The following is a 14,129-nucleotide window of genomic DNA, read 5'->3' on the forward strand; positions in this document are numbered from 1 at the left end:
ATATGAAAAGGTGTTAACCGCCACCAGTCATTAAGGAAATGCAAATCAGGATCACCACAAAACACTGCTTCACAACCACTAGAATGATGGCTATAATTTGGTTAAAAAAAAAAAAAAAAAGGAAAACACCAAGTGTTGGGGAGGATGTGGTGAAACTGGAATCCTCGTGCACTGCTTCTGGGAATGCAAAATGGGACAAGTGTTGTGGAAAATATTTTTGTGCTTCCTCAACAAATTGAACAGAATTATCCAATAACACAGCAAATCCACCACAAAATAACTGAAGATGGGTGTTCAAAGAAAAATCTGTACATGAATGTTCATAGCAGCAATAGTCACAGCAATAAAATATGTAGAAACAACCAAACATGCATCGATGGATGAATGAATCTTGAGAAGTATACGACAGAGTATTATTCAGTTACAAAAATAAAGTTCTGACACACGCTACAGCATGAATGAATCTTGAAAACATTATGCTAAGTGAAGAAGTCAGACACAAAAGGCCACATGTCATAAAATTCCACTTTTATGTTCAGAATAGGCAAATCCAGAGAGTAGGTTAACAGTTGCTAGAAGGTGAGGGCACAGAAGGATGAGGAATGACTGTGGAAGGGCATGGTATTCCTTTTGGGGGGTTGGAATGTTCTAGAACTAGACAATGGTAATGGCTGCACAACACTATGAGTATACTAAATTTCCATTAATGGCAAATTTGGTTATGTGTATCTTACCAGAGTGAGAAAAAAAAGGCGAAATAGGTTAAAAAAAAAAAAAACCTGAATAAATTCACTGCTAGCAAGACCTGCACTTCAAGAAATGTTTTATAGTACACCAGACAGAAACTTGTATCTACACAAAGGGATGAACAAATCCCAAAAAGGTGAAGATGAACTAAGTAAATACCCCTCCGAAACATAGTCCAGTAAATTGTGAGAACTTACTCAGCCAGTTCAGCTCGAAAGCGCCAATTTCTACTATTATCTGTCACCAAAAACTCCTGAAGCTGATAAAGATATTCTCTTCTTTTGTCAATATGAAGAAGCTGAAGTGACAAAATAAAAAATATTTGCTAAGATATAGGCATTATTACTTTTACTAGACTGCTTGACAACAACTATAATATAGTTAATTCTTCTGAGAACATATGTAGTAGGTACATCTAATTGTTTTAAAAACTGACATTAAGGTCATTTTCTCTGATAATCCCATTTACCTTCAAGAGTCTTATCTTTTTTGGAAATATTTGTTCCCTGAGCCATGCATGATCTCCTCTGAACCCTACAGTCCCTTGGTCACAGACATACGGTAGGACTGACCCGCTGTGTTCCTAGGGCACCCTTGTTACTGTGAACTCTGTGAGGACAGTCATGTGCTCTTACTCACATGAGTGAGCCCAGTGCCTGGCACCGTGATAGCATGTGGCAGGTACTCAACAAATATTTGCTGAGGGAAAGAAAATGTATCCCAATAACTGCTCTACAGCCATTTTAAAGTAGGTTTCTGGTCCCTAAGGGGGAAAACCCTAAAATTTGATATATACAGAAGCAAACAAACTTAACTTTGTATTGAACAGTTAAGAATCACGCAGAAAAAAAGCACTCTGAGCGTACAGGTTCATGGGGTATGTTCTGAGAACAAGGTGCTTTAGGAAATCTTGGACTTTTTTTCGTTAACTTGATGTTGGACTTAACATCGGTGGAGTAATTCTGAAACTACCTGACGTATGCTGTGGAACGGACTGAAGATGTTCATGTTAAGAACAGAGTTTTTACCTTGAAAGAAAAGGAAAAACACAAAGTGTTTTTGTGAAAAAGGAAAGGAAATGGTGTGGGACTGGAAGATGAGTTATCAATATGAACTCAGTAATTAAAAAAAAAAACAAAAACAAACAAAAAAAAAAAACAAAACCCAAACCAAAAACCACTCCTGGTTCCTGTTCCCAGAGAAGGCGGAGAGGAAATGACCCCCAGGGAGGAGCGTGCACATCGGCCTGGGTCGCAGTTCTAACTCCCACACTCCACTGGAAAACCCAGGCTCCTTGGAGAAACAGCGGACTTGGGGCTGGGGCACAGAAAGGAGAAGGTGGGCCCGGAAGGAAGGATGTGCTTAACGTGAGGGGACAGATCAGAGGGGCACGGGAGGCAGCTTTCGGCGGCTCCTGCCAGCCAAACTCATGTTCAGAACCAAGGACAGAAATGGATTACACTGAATAGGAAGAATTCTAGAGTTCACACCTAACACTAAAAAAAACTTCCAAGGAGGGGGAGGGAGAGAAGGAAAAGATGAATTTTACATGAGAATGCCAACTAATAAACGGAGAAGGAATTATAAAAATAGAAAAATCGGCATTTTACAACCAGCACAGTAACGACCGACTGAGGCGAGACCCGTGTATAGATGCTCGGATCGGAGCTCTGGGTGACAGACTCGGGGGAAAAAGTGTTTGGGGTTTGAAGGTCTCCCCCCGACTCCAAGTGATGACTAATCAGGGAGGTGACAGGTGGTTTTACAATGGAGGGAGTGGGCCCACACCACCAGTCGCCTGTCCAGAGTCAGCGTCGCCTGTGAGGCAGTGATCGTACCCTACCCCCATGGCACGTGCGGACAGGTCACGTGCCTGCCCGCCAAAGCAGCGGAACCGACTCTGGGTGCGTAACACGTGCAGACTGACGGCCACCTGCAACACAAGCGGCTCAGCCTCTTCAAAGATGCTTGTGACATTAAAGACACAAGTCAGGGAACTGTTCTGGAGTTAAGAGGGCTAAAGAGACTATATCTAAATTTAATATGCACTTCCTGATCGGATTCTGAATTGGGGGTGGTGGCGGGGAGCTCTAATGGCACATTAATGGAACAGGCTGAGAAATTTCAGTATGCTCTGTATGAAAAATAACAGCGTCAAACAGAGTACCAATGTTTTTTGAAAGTAGGATTATATTACTTCTGTACCTCCAAACTTCAAACTACAAGAGCCAACTTCAAGATTATAGTCTAAGGAACAATAGTATTCCAGGACTAACAAGTTGTTAAGATCAAAGGTGTTTACCTCCAAGACCAGAGATCCATACCGACTCCTAAAATATGGACTTCTAAAATATCACATAGCGCCTTCAAACTTAATGTTCATGGAATTTTTGTACATATATTTAATTCAGTAATTTTGAAAAGTGCTTGTAATCATGATCTAACAGTGTTTAAAAATGAAGTTTAGTGTAATGATTTTATTTTTTATTATTATTTTTTTTAAAGAATTTTCTTTTTTTTTTTTTTTAAGATTTATTTATTTGACAGATCACAAGTAGGCAGAGAGGCAGGCAGAGAGAGAGGGGGAAGCAGGCTCCCCGCTGAGCAGAGAGCCCGATGCGGGACTCGATCCCAGGACCCTGAGGTCATGACCTGAGCTGAAGGCAGAGGCTTTAACCACTGAGCCAACCAGGCGCCCCTAGTGTAATGATTTTAAAATTAAAAATTAAGGTGCCTCCTTAGCGCAGTAGGCAGCGCGTCAGTCTCATAAAATTAAAAACTAAAAGGACACCAGCTAAAGTGATCAGAATGGGACTACCTCATTTTTTTTTTAATTTTAAAACTTTTTTTTTAAGATTTTATTTATTTGACAGAGAGAGAGAGAAATCACAAGTAGGCAGAGAGGCAGGCAAAGAGAGAGAGAGAAAGAGAGGGAAGCAGGCTCCCTGCCAAGCAGAGAGCCTGATGTGAGGCTCGATCCCAGGACCCTGGGATCATGACCTGAGCTGAAGGCAGAGGCTTAACCCACTGAGCCACCCAGGAGCCCCTCATTTTTTTTTTTTTTTTTTTTTAATCACATCTCACTATCAGCTCATGACTCTGTCTTCTTACATAGAACACATAGGGAAACTTCATCCTGGTGGGCAGAGAAAACCAAAAATTCCACAGTGGAACTTTAGTCTGTTTTTATGCAGAAAAATTTAAAAGTTACCTTCAGAAAATCATGCAAATGTTTAAGAACACCTATCCTGACTTCGTCGAGGTCTTTTAAAAATCCATTGAAGATCGGAACGAGATCTGCAGCTGTCAGCTGGTCTCCGAGAATAACTGCAAGCTCGTGGATGGAGAAGGCTAACGTTCTTCGAACCTTCCACTGCAGAGATAAAGATTACCGCATTCGTAAGCGATGCACACAGTACTGAGTGCTTTACCTCTCAGCCGGTGTGTGAAGGCTAACAGATCTGGATGTTCCCAATCTCAAACAATTAAATCGGAACAGAAGTAATAGTTAAGAACAGAAGTTAGTCTCTAAATGCCTGCTGTCTCAAAAACCGGCAGAGAAATTTCAAAGCCCCGCAAGGTACGTATTAATCTCCGTTCATTTACAAAGGGAAAAAAGTCTGAAATCACTAAGAGCATAGTCTTTGTAGTTCTCTGAACACTGGATGCCTGAATTACAGGTGTCCCACAGCCAAAGGCTGGGGAGTATTGTCCTTGCTTGACTGTTCCCCTTCTGATTCTTGTACAGTCTATCTTATGGTTAAAAAAAACAATGAAATTTGTTTTTAGGGTATTGGCAATTAAAGAAATGTAAGAATGGGAAAATGTAGGAAAGTTTACATTAAAAACATTTTTCATGTTGCTTTAGTTTAAAAATTTTTACTTTGCTACTCAGAACACTCTACTTGCTGAGAATTTACAGCAAGAGTTTTATCCCCAATCCCAAACACTAGACCCCACTCTTGAAATAAAATTTCATACCCACATTCAAGCAGATGAAGGCAGAGATGTTCTGATGGAGGGGAGGGGAGAGGAGGGGATAGAGGCATGAAGCCCTGCCCATCCGGGGCCTTCCTAGTCACCAGGGGCCCTGAGGTGCACACCCCACAGGAACGGTGAAAAGGCCTGTGGAACGAAGACGGAAAACCGCCAGTGTGGAGGGTACTGCACTCTGCAGAGTGGGCCTTTGCAGTCCCCTGCCCAGTTCCACTGGTGAAGAAGCGTGTGAAACAGGATAAATTCACTTCACCCGGACCCTGGCTAACCTCATAGGTCAGAGAAGGAACTTAAACTATGTTCTCTCAAGATTACTTCCAACTGCTACCTTGCTGAGTCCACAGCACAAATTCCTTGAAAAATGCATTTACCAACACATTTAAGGGAAAATTATTCATATCTCAATATAAATTAGTCTAACCAGACTGCTTTCTTAATAACCAAGAGATTAATTTCACCAAACAGATTTTCTGGAAGAGGGGCAAAATTTTGGTGTATGATTCAGAAAGAAAGCAGACCTAACGGGAGGGGAAGTTAAGTCAACAAGATCTAGGAAAAGAGCCACAAAATCACACGGACATCCAGGCAAGATGACCTAGGGTATTTCATATTTTCTCTTCTTTCGGAGGGGATGGTGTTGGTAATGTGTAGGTCTCGAGGAGAGCATGCTCATGTGTGCTTGCGTGTACACACACACACACACACACACACAAAACTTCCCCGGCCTTTACTGCAATGCTCATCGACCTAGGGCCCAGAGCTCAGCAGTGCTAAAACTACTACAGTTCTATCAAGGTTTTAAGAAAATAAAAGAAGCATTTATAACACTGTGCATAGAAACAATCTACACAAAACTTCAGACAGTAACACATTTGTAAGTTAGGAACTTGGGCAGGTCAAATGCAATAATTTCCAAATGGTAGAATTTGGACCACACAAAAAGCAAACTCTCTGGTATTACTTTTAAGCTCTTCTGCACGTGACTTCCTGTAATAACAAGTATTTGCTGGAACATGAACAGAAGCCCTACCGGGCTCTGCAGGGCACATCCGCACACACTCACCTGCATGTCTGACGCCAGCGTCTCGTAGGTCTCTCTCAGGCAGTGCCAGTTCTGTCTGCCCAGGGTCAGGGCCACGCCGGGAAGGCTGTACGCACAGTGCTTCGCGATCTCAGTGTCAACTGTCTGTGCACGAGACGGGTCCGTCATAGATAAATACTGATCTAACAAAGCCTGAGGCACAACATCCTGATGGAGAGACAAACACAGCCCGGACTTATTTTAGCAGACCAGGCGTAAATTGAGTAAACTTATTTTTAAATAGATGAAGAATAACAGAGCATCTCAATGAGCAGAGGAAAACCCAGTCTCAAAGTTTCAGGGATCTACTGAGAAGAGGTAGGAAAAACATGCTAAGGAAAATATACATGTAAATAAAAGCAGCCACTCTAGAAGAAAAACAGGAAGATCTTAAAACAGAATACAGCATAGGGGATGATTAGAATTGATTACTGTATTAAAAAGCTGCATCAGCAGTAAGACCAGCACCTCTCAACACTGGCAAGGCTGGTCAAGTCTGACGTCATCTCGTGAATGGGACAGAACAGGGACACTATTACCAACCTGGATTTTATAAAACCATCACCCACCTTTCAATGGAAATTGAGCAATTACCTATAAAACTTAAGAGTGAATAAATATCTAACTGTTCATATAAACATTAGGAAAAGAAGAATGTCCACACAATCTTGTCAATGTACACATAACACAGCTCCGGGAGAACATACAAAATAAACAACACTGGTTGGGGGGGGGGGGGCGCGGTGAGCGCGCACGCGCATATACACATACACAGAGGCAAGGTACAAACTAGTATATTCCAAATATTCCCTAAGCATATTTTCCCCACATTTAAAATTTCTGAAACTGGCATGTAACTCGCCACTGATGGCGCTTTATATAGCTTTGGGACATTTTTCATATTTTCATCTCTGAAATTGAGCTGTATCTTGAAATGCTTGGCAAACTAGGCACCATGAAATACCTAGGTATGATGGCATGATTTTGTCTTTGACAGACAAAAAGGGATCCGTGTTCATGTTTCTGTACCCATAAAATGTTTATGAAGAAATAGGGGCACCTGGGAGGCTCAGCTGGATAAGTGTGTGACTTGATTTCGGCTCAGGTTGTGATCTCAGGGTCATTAGATCGAGCCCCGTGGTCAGGTTCTGCTTTGGGTGAGGAATCTGCTTAAAAGTCTCTCCCCCTCTATCCCTCCCCCTCAGAAAGGAAGGAAGGAAGGAAAGCAGAAAGGAAGGGAAGAAGTTGTGATCTGTGGTTACTCTGAAGAATGTGATCACAGCTGTGAGAAGAGGAAGATTTCTGCTTGTATTCTACTCTATTTGAGTTTTCTTACCGTATTATATACTAGTATTATTAATAATTATTGATAATTTATTAATCATTAACAATTTATTGATAATAAATTAATAAAAATACAATAAAAAAACCTCATTGTAAGGAGGACCAGATTTGGTGGGATATGGATTTTGAAGAGGAATGAACAAGGCACTCACCACAGAGAGACGTGCTGTCACTTACTTGCACTTTGGATCTCCTCTCCTCATCGGGGCTAAAACTACTGTTGGTGCTCAAGTCTGAATCATTATGAATATAGCAAAGCGTAGACTCCATATTCTGTTAGGAAAAAAATATTTACATGAAGAACTGTCCCTTCTGTAAGTTCCTTCACTTAAACCATCTTACTAAGTTACTTACCTTTCACAACTACCCAAAGATATAAGTACATACAAACTCTTCAAGCTTTTAAAAACTTATAACCATACCTGAGACCTCGTAAGAACTGCCCCCCCAACTTGAGTCTAACTTGCATAATACATTGCTAAATGTATGCAAATGAATTCCAGAATAAACTCATGAAAATATGTAAATTGAGAAGTAATTCTGAAATGGCTCCAATATCTAAAATTAGCTTACTTGTAAGATAGTATTATTATATCATAGAGGGTGCTTCTGGTCAATGCTTTATACGTCACGGGATGTCCTATGTAGTTGTTCTTCTACTGTTGGCTATTTCTAATTTCACAAATATACTTTTCACCAGCTCCAAAAAACTCCAAAACAAAACAAAACACCTCCTAAAATGCAGAGATACCATAGCATTCTAATCTCCAGTGATGACAGGTGGCTAGGGCTTCATTCTGAAGCACAAGTATCCTTTAAGATTTCTAATTCTACTAGCTGTCACCTAACAAGAAGCAAAACAGAAACCCACTGCCACTCTAAGAGCCCTCTCCGTCCCTGGTGTGTATGCCGGGGTTCTTCCCTGAGTCCGTCGCTCGGGCTGCTCTGATCTGGGACTGACCAATCCTGGCAACCAGTGGTGTTATTCCTTCCCTGCGTTTCTCTCAAAAAGGGTTAGAAATACCGATCCCACGTGATGCTGGCTGGGGGCGGGGGTGCGGCAGGAGATCGGGGTAGGATCACACAGAACAGCTCCAAGTACACAGTGAAGATGATGCTCGTAACAGTACCCACCCTCACACTCCAGAGTCCAGATAATGCCACTGGCCCTCCGCAACATGGCCTCAAGTCCCGATCTTCCGCTCAGAATGCTGTGTTGCTTGCTGCAGTGAAATGGTCCCATCAGAAACAAAGCACCTCTCCAAAAAGAAAAGGGAAGAGTTAATGATTCTTGACAAAGGGCTTTGTTTCCAGTAAGACTATTTCACTGCAGTGAGCTACGTTAACACGTTGAGGCTACTCCAATGGTCATGTAGACAGGATTGGGATTTACACTTCCAAGCACCGAACATGACACTAATGTCACAAAGACAGGCTGTGGTGACAGTTATCTCCCCTTTATGCCAAAGAGCGAGCTGAGAAAATCGGCAACAAACAGAATGGCCTCATTAGAAAGTGATCGGCTACAACTATTCCCCAACAAAAGACTCCGGATTGGAATGGAGCTCACTGGAGAAACGCGTGACTGAGTGCATTACCTCAACAGCATCGCGGATTAAAGGCACGGAGGCGTCGTGATTTATTTTACAGTTTGGCGGCTCGTTCACACCCAGCCCGTCCTGCGCATCGCTTCTCCTTTCGGCGTCGCTGGCCTCCTCGCGAGCGTCCAGGCTGGAAGCGCGCAGCGCGGCGGACAGCACGTCCACTTGCGCTGTGGGCGGAACAGGAAAAGGGCGCGTGAGCGGCAGAACCGGGAGCGTGCGGGCAAGTCTCTTCTCCGTTCGCACTACAGGTTATCAATGAAATGTATACTTTTTTGACCCTGCCATCAAAAAGCTGAAAAAAAAAAAACTACTGCGGTAAATCATTAGTCCTTCGAGAGAAAAAGGAGAAAACTAATATGCTTTCATGAGATTAAAAATGTTTATCCACTACTGTACATTATTCTGCGTTAGTATGAAAGAGAAATGCTATCTAGTTTTGGAGGTACCTCCAGTTTATTAAAAGGAGTCAAGTTCAGTGTAAGTTAACTATGTTTTGGTAGTGCAAGAATCGAACTGACAAGGCTTACTTACTAAGCTATTTAGCAGAAGAGCAGTCACACAACCCTGCCAACATAAAACAACGGTAATTACAAAGATTTTTGGTGCAGTTACATTTCAATATCTCATATCTTATTCCTGTTTATTTTATTTTCCTCTAATTCCTTTTGAAAATGAAATTAGTGGCTTAGACACCCCCCTTGTGAGCGCTGTCTTGCTTGCAGCAAACCAAAACGACAAATTACCAGAAGTGATTCTTAAATCTGACAAATACCACTACCTACGTTTGGAGTTACACCTTCTTTATAAACGTGATCCAAACTAAAGTAAGGCATTCTTCCTTCTCCCAAACAATTGAGACATGTAGCCCCCCACCCCCAAAATGCTTGTTTGAGTAACAATCCACCAGGATGCTCAAAATATAGAACTCATCAATTTTAACTTTGAAATTAATTAGTGGAAAGATTAGAAAGTGTGTCCCCACTTCACTTAAAGATTATTAAAAAACAAAAACAAAAACAACCCGGGGGCTCTCACTGAGCTCCTGTTATGGGGCTGCAGCATTCAGGAAACTCAAGGCCAAACACATCGGGCCCCTGGCAACAGAGACACAGGAGACATGTGGGATGAGCTTCTATTCTATTGAGGTCATTGGCTGCTCAAGTAAGTAAACTGAAGGTGTTTAATCATGAAAAGTTACCCATGAAAAGTATGCACATTCTTTTGAGAATTCTAGCTGCAATTTGTACTAATTCTTTCAATCAGTTTAGGCTCCCTTCTGGAATCTTTTGAAGTTTCCAAAACAAAATCAAAACAGTCCCACAGGAGACAGCACAAGACATAAAGGTTAGAATGTTTTGTCCCACATAAAGTTATGCACAGGGTGTGACAAAGAGCCCTAATGCCTTTTGTTTCCCAGGATGTACCTAATCATAAGCCTTTCACAGAAAATGCCTTATATGAGTCATTTCTCTAGAAATGGACTACACATTTCTCTTTGTCTAGTTTAAGATTTGTACATTCATAAAAGTTTAAATGAGTTACACTGTGAAGTTACCTTCCTCAACAAACTGATAGATGAAGATCAAGACAGAGCCTAACGCTGGCTCCTGAGGAAACCTGATGCTTCAACTCTCCACCCAGAGAATGAAGTAGAATCCAATGCCGGGCTAAATGCTGAAATTTCAGCAGGATACACCACAACAAGTTTAAGAAAACCAAATGCATGGGTCTTCAGCAAAATCTGCATTTTACTTAAAATATAGACTGAAATCCCAGGAACCAAGGCTGGTTTCATCATGGACTCGTGAAGAAACAGAGTCCCCAGTGAGTCATGCTCAGAAGCAGAGACAACCTAGAAACTTGGAATTTTACTCCTTCCCTGAAGAAGCTAGTACAGTTAAGCTAAAACTTTATAACAATCTCTCACTTTTATACAACATACTGGTGGTTGGTCACAAATTCCTAACAACTTATTGATTTCAATCAGGGAATAAGAGGATTTTTCTGACTGTGGCTGCCAAAATGGCTCAATTCTTCTACGGGATCTATACTGGGTAAAAATCTGTATTTGGTGAGCTTGGGCATTTTTTCCTTGTGTAGTCTATGAGTCTAGCTAGAGTAAGCCAAGCTGGCATCAGTAATGCTACTCAGAGTTCAGCCTGGTGATCCCAAATGCTAGAGGTTTTGAAACGGCCCTAGACAAAGCCAGAAAAAACTCAAATTCCCTAGGTAGGTATTTCAGAAAAGAAGATCACTTAACACCTTCTTGTTTTCCTACTTCCCCCTTTGGCCCACCATACAGGCTGTTTCTGTTCTAGGACTGAGAAAGGGTTCTCTTTCTCTGACAAGAGCATCTCTCTAGTTGCTGGAAACACTTAAGTTTTTCTGACCAAAAATCCACCAAGAAAAAAACCCCATGAATGTTTTGACGAAGGGAAGAGTTAAATGAGCAAGACTGGGAAGCAAAAGTTGCCTTATAAGCAGCGGCCCCAGCCCTGTCACTGCTTCCCAATAATGCCCACTAGCCGCTAGCGACAAGGGGAAGGGGACAAGTGACGCAGAGGCTTGGGAGTGCTGAAACTCGACTTGAGCATATGCCCTAAAACGCCTTCTCTGGGCAGTGCGGCTTTACCACTCCACAGGCCAGTGGACAAGAAAACCTTACACATGCAACAGAACTAGTTCAAAAGGTGGACATTTCCTGACAGTTTGTGGCTGCCCACAATGGCAGAATTAGAAATGAGGACATGTCCAAAATTAAGGTACAGCCCTTCAAAACACTTTCCGACACTAGGGAAAATTAAGGCATAGTTACTGAAATTTTAACACAAGTTAAACACGCCTTCAGATTGCAATGAAATAAAAAATTCAGAAATTCTGTAGCCCAAGGAGAAAATGACCAACACTGCCCGTCTACGTTTTACTGCAGCACGCGAGACGCACAGCGATTTATGTGTGAGGGGTCCGCCTCCTGGGCTCCGGGAGGCCGGGATTTTGGTCTCTTTGCTGCTGCTGTGCATTTAGTGCTGAGGAAAGGACCTCGCACAGCAGTAGGTGCTCAGTAACGCTGAGCGCGCCGATGAGTCAAGGCTTATGTACCGAGAGGGTGGTCACTACGCACAGCAAGAACAGGGCAGCAGATGTCGATTACAGCGGGTGTAAGAGCTGAACCAGGAAGACTGGATTAAACCGCCATTCAGTATGTACTGAAATCACTCACCTGCCGCCCACACATTCACAGTCCTATCTTAAGTGAAACAGGATTATCCGCCTTCTGAAACATAAAGTCGGATCCTCTAACTTGCATGTACACACAGGTCTTTTTGAAAAGGCACGCTTTCACTTTTAGCTTATTTGTTAAAAATTTTAACATAGCTCATTCAAATATTTCAATTACCTTCTGTTAAGTGCTCTAATGGGTCAGAGATCTGGTGGGTACTGGAATGCAGTGAGCACTCCTACAATAGCCCTAAAAAGCCCAGCTAGTGATCTCTTTCTCATAAAAATGGAGCACAAGATTGATTCAAAATATGTGTTACTGAAGTCTGACAAACTGAATAAACTGATAAATAGTAGGGTTGTTAAAGCTAAAAGCTTTTTTTAAAGCTAAAAGCTGTAAAGACAAATGTTTATCAAGCATTGAGTACCCTCTGCTGTGAAGAGTCTGGGTTTCAGGTGTAGTTCTCCGGGTCTCCATGTGCCCTATCTGGGGTGGAGGAGACAAATGACCTGGGTAAGATTCTGATGAAGGTGCTAGGAAACAGAAACCACAGTACCCTCTACCTCGTCAAGCCGTCCTAGAACGCAGACTATTGGGTCACGGGGTAAACATGAGTGACAGGAGCCACACTGAAGAATGAGCAAAGAAAGCAAGGCTGTAAGGTTTTCATAAAAAATAATCTACCATGAGAGATTTAAAAAATACAATATTCTATTGGAAATATTCCATCCTCTGTTCTTGCCCTTGCAGCAGAATATATTAAACAGGAATGATAAAAATAATTAAACAAAAGGGAATGAACTGGTGATACACAGAATGACCAGGATAAATTTCAAATACATGATGCTAAGGGACAGAAATCATACTCAAAAAAGGCTTTTATTACTTGATTCTATTTATGCTGTATTCTGGAAGAGGCAAAAATCACAGGGACAGAAGGCGGACTGGTGGTTGCTAGTGGCTGGGAAGGGAAGGAAGGACTGACTAAAGGTGTGTGAAGGAATGTTCTAGGGCGATGGAATGGTTCTGTATCTTGACAGTGGGGTGGTTACAACTGGTTGTGTGTCTAATCTCACACAAGTGTCCATTCAGAAAGCTGGATTCTACTGATGTAAACTAAATCCCAAAAAATAAAAGGCTAAAAAAATGAAACTGACCATTTGCCAGTTAAATTAATGTTCAACAATCAAGGACATGAACTTGCTCTTCCCTCAAGTCATTTTTCTCCAAGTTTAAAATTACAACAGGAAATCTTTAAAAATGACAAATTAAAGCCAATAAAGATAGCTGAGAATTTAACCACCACAGATGCAATTTTCAAAGTTTAAACACAACAGATTTTGTATGTTTTTATAAGAATACTGAAGCTATCTATCATGTTATCTGCTTTAAAAATGGGCATTTCCCAACACTTAGCAAACTGACAGTTTAGAAATTTTAGCTTCTGAAACTAACAAGGTAAAAAAAGGAAAAGGGAAAGGAAAGGAAAGGAAAAAGAAAAGAAAGAGAAAGAGAGGGGCACCTGGGTGGTTCAGTGGGTTAAGCCTCGGCCTTCGGCCCAGGTCATGATCTCAGGGTCCTGGGATCGAGCCCTGCATCAGGCTTTCTGCTCGGCAGGGAGCCTGCTTCCCCCTTTCTCTCTGCCTGCCTCTCTGCCTACTTGTGATCTCTCTCTGTCAAATAAATAAATAAAATCTTAAAAACAAAAAAAGAAAGAAAGAAAAAAGAGAAAGAGAGGGAAAGTTATTCAGTCCACAAAGTGATAGATGATCTGAAGATTTGTAGTTATGGGAGATTTTCCAAAATCGGCTTTGTGAAATTCAGATTTCACTGGATGGTTATAGAGAGTCACAAGCAGGGCTTTACTCTTCAAAGGAAAAGACAACACCTGCATCTGGTCCCAGCCCCACGGACCTTAAACCGGGTCCCAAGCCCCAGCAGACAGAACAATGCCTCAGGTTGACTCATTTCCCACCGACTGACTTAGAACACATTTCCCCTTCATAAGAGGGCCCTTTTTAACACAGAACAACCTTTAAGGCCGTTGTCCACCATGAAAGAATCTGGGTGATAGATGTGTAACCCCACGGAAAAAAGTCAAAACTGAGAAACCAAAATCCAAATGACCGTTATAAAT

At 41.9% G+C, this 14,129-nt stretch overlaps 1 protein-coding gene across 6 annotated transcripts in view; it reads right to left on the reverse strand.

The window, feature by feature from the left end:
• The window catches only part of PPP4R1 (protein phosphatase 4 regulatory subunit 1), a 61,305-nt gene that overhangs the window by 4,755 nt on the left and 42,421 nt on the right, over positions 1-14,129 (reverse strand). For all 6 annotated transcript variants that reach the window (XM_032875757.1, XM_032875758.1, XM_032875755.1 and 3 more), the window contains 5 exons: positions 8,767-8,939; positions 7,346-7,441; positions 5,807-5,992; positions 3,959-4,120; positions 945-1,045 (listed from right to left, as the gene is read on the reverse strand). In XM_032875757.1, the coding sequence (XP_032731648.1) occupies positions 945-1,045; positions 3,959-4,120; positions 5,807-5,992; positions 7,346-7,441; positions 8,767-8,939 (718 nt within the window). The remainder of the gene's footprint in view (positions 1-944; positions 1,046-3,958; positions 4,121-5,806; positions 5,993-7,345; positions 7,442-8,766; positions 8,940-14,129) is intronic.

Source organism: Lontra canadensis, unplaced genomic scaffold (assembly GCF_010015895.1).
Source record: "Lontra canadensis isolate GAN:19392208 unplaced genomic scaffold, GSC_riverotter_1.0 scaffold57, whole genome shotgun sequence".
NCBI lineage: Eukaryota > Metazoa > Chordata > Mammalia > Carnivora > Mustelidae > Lontra > Lontra canadensis.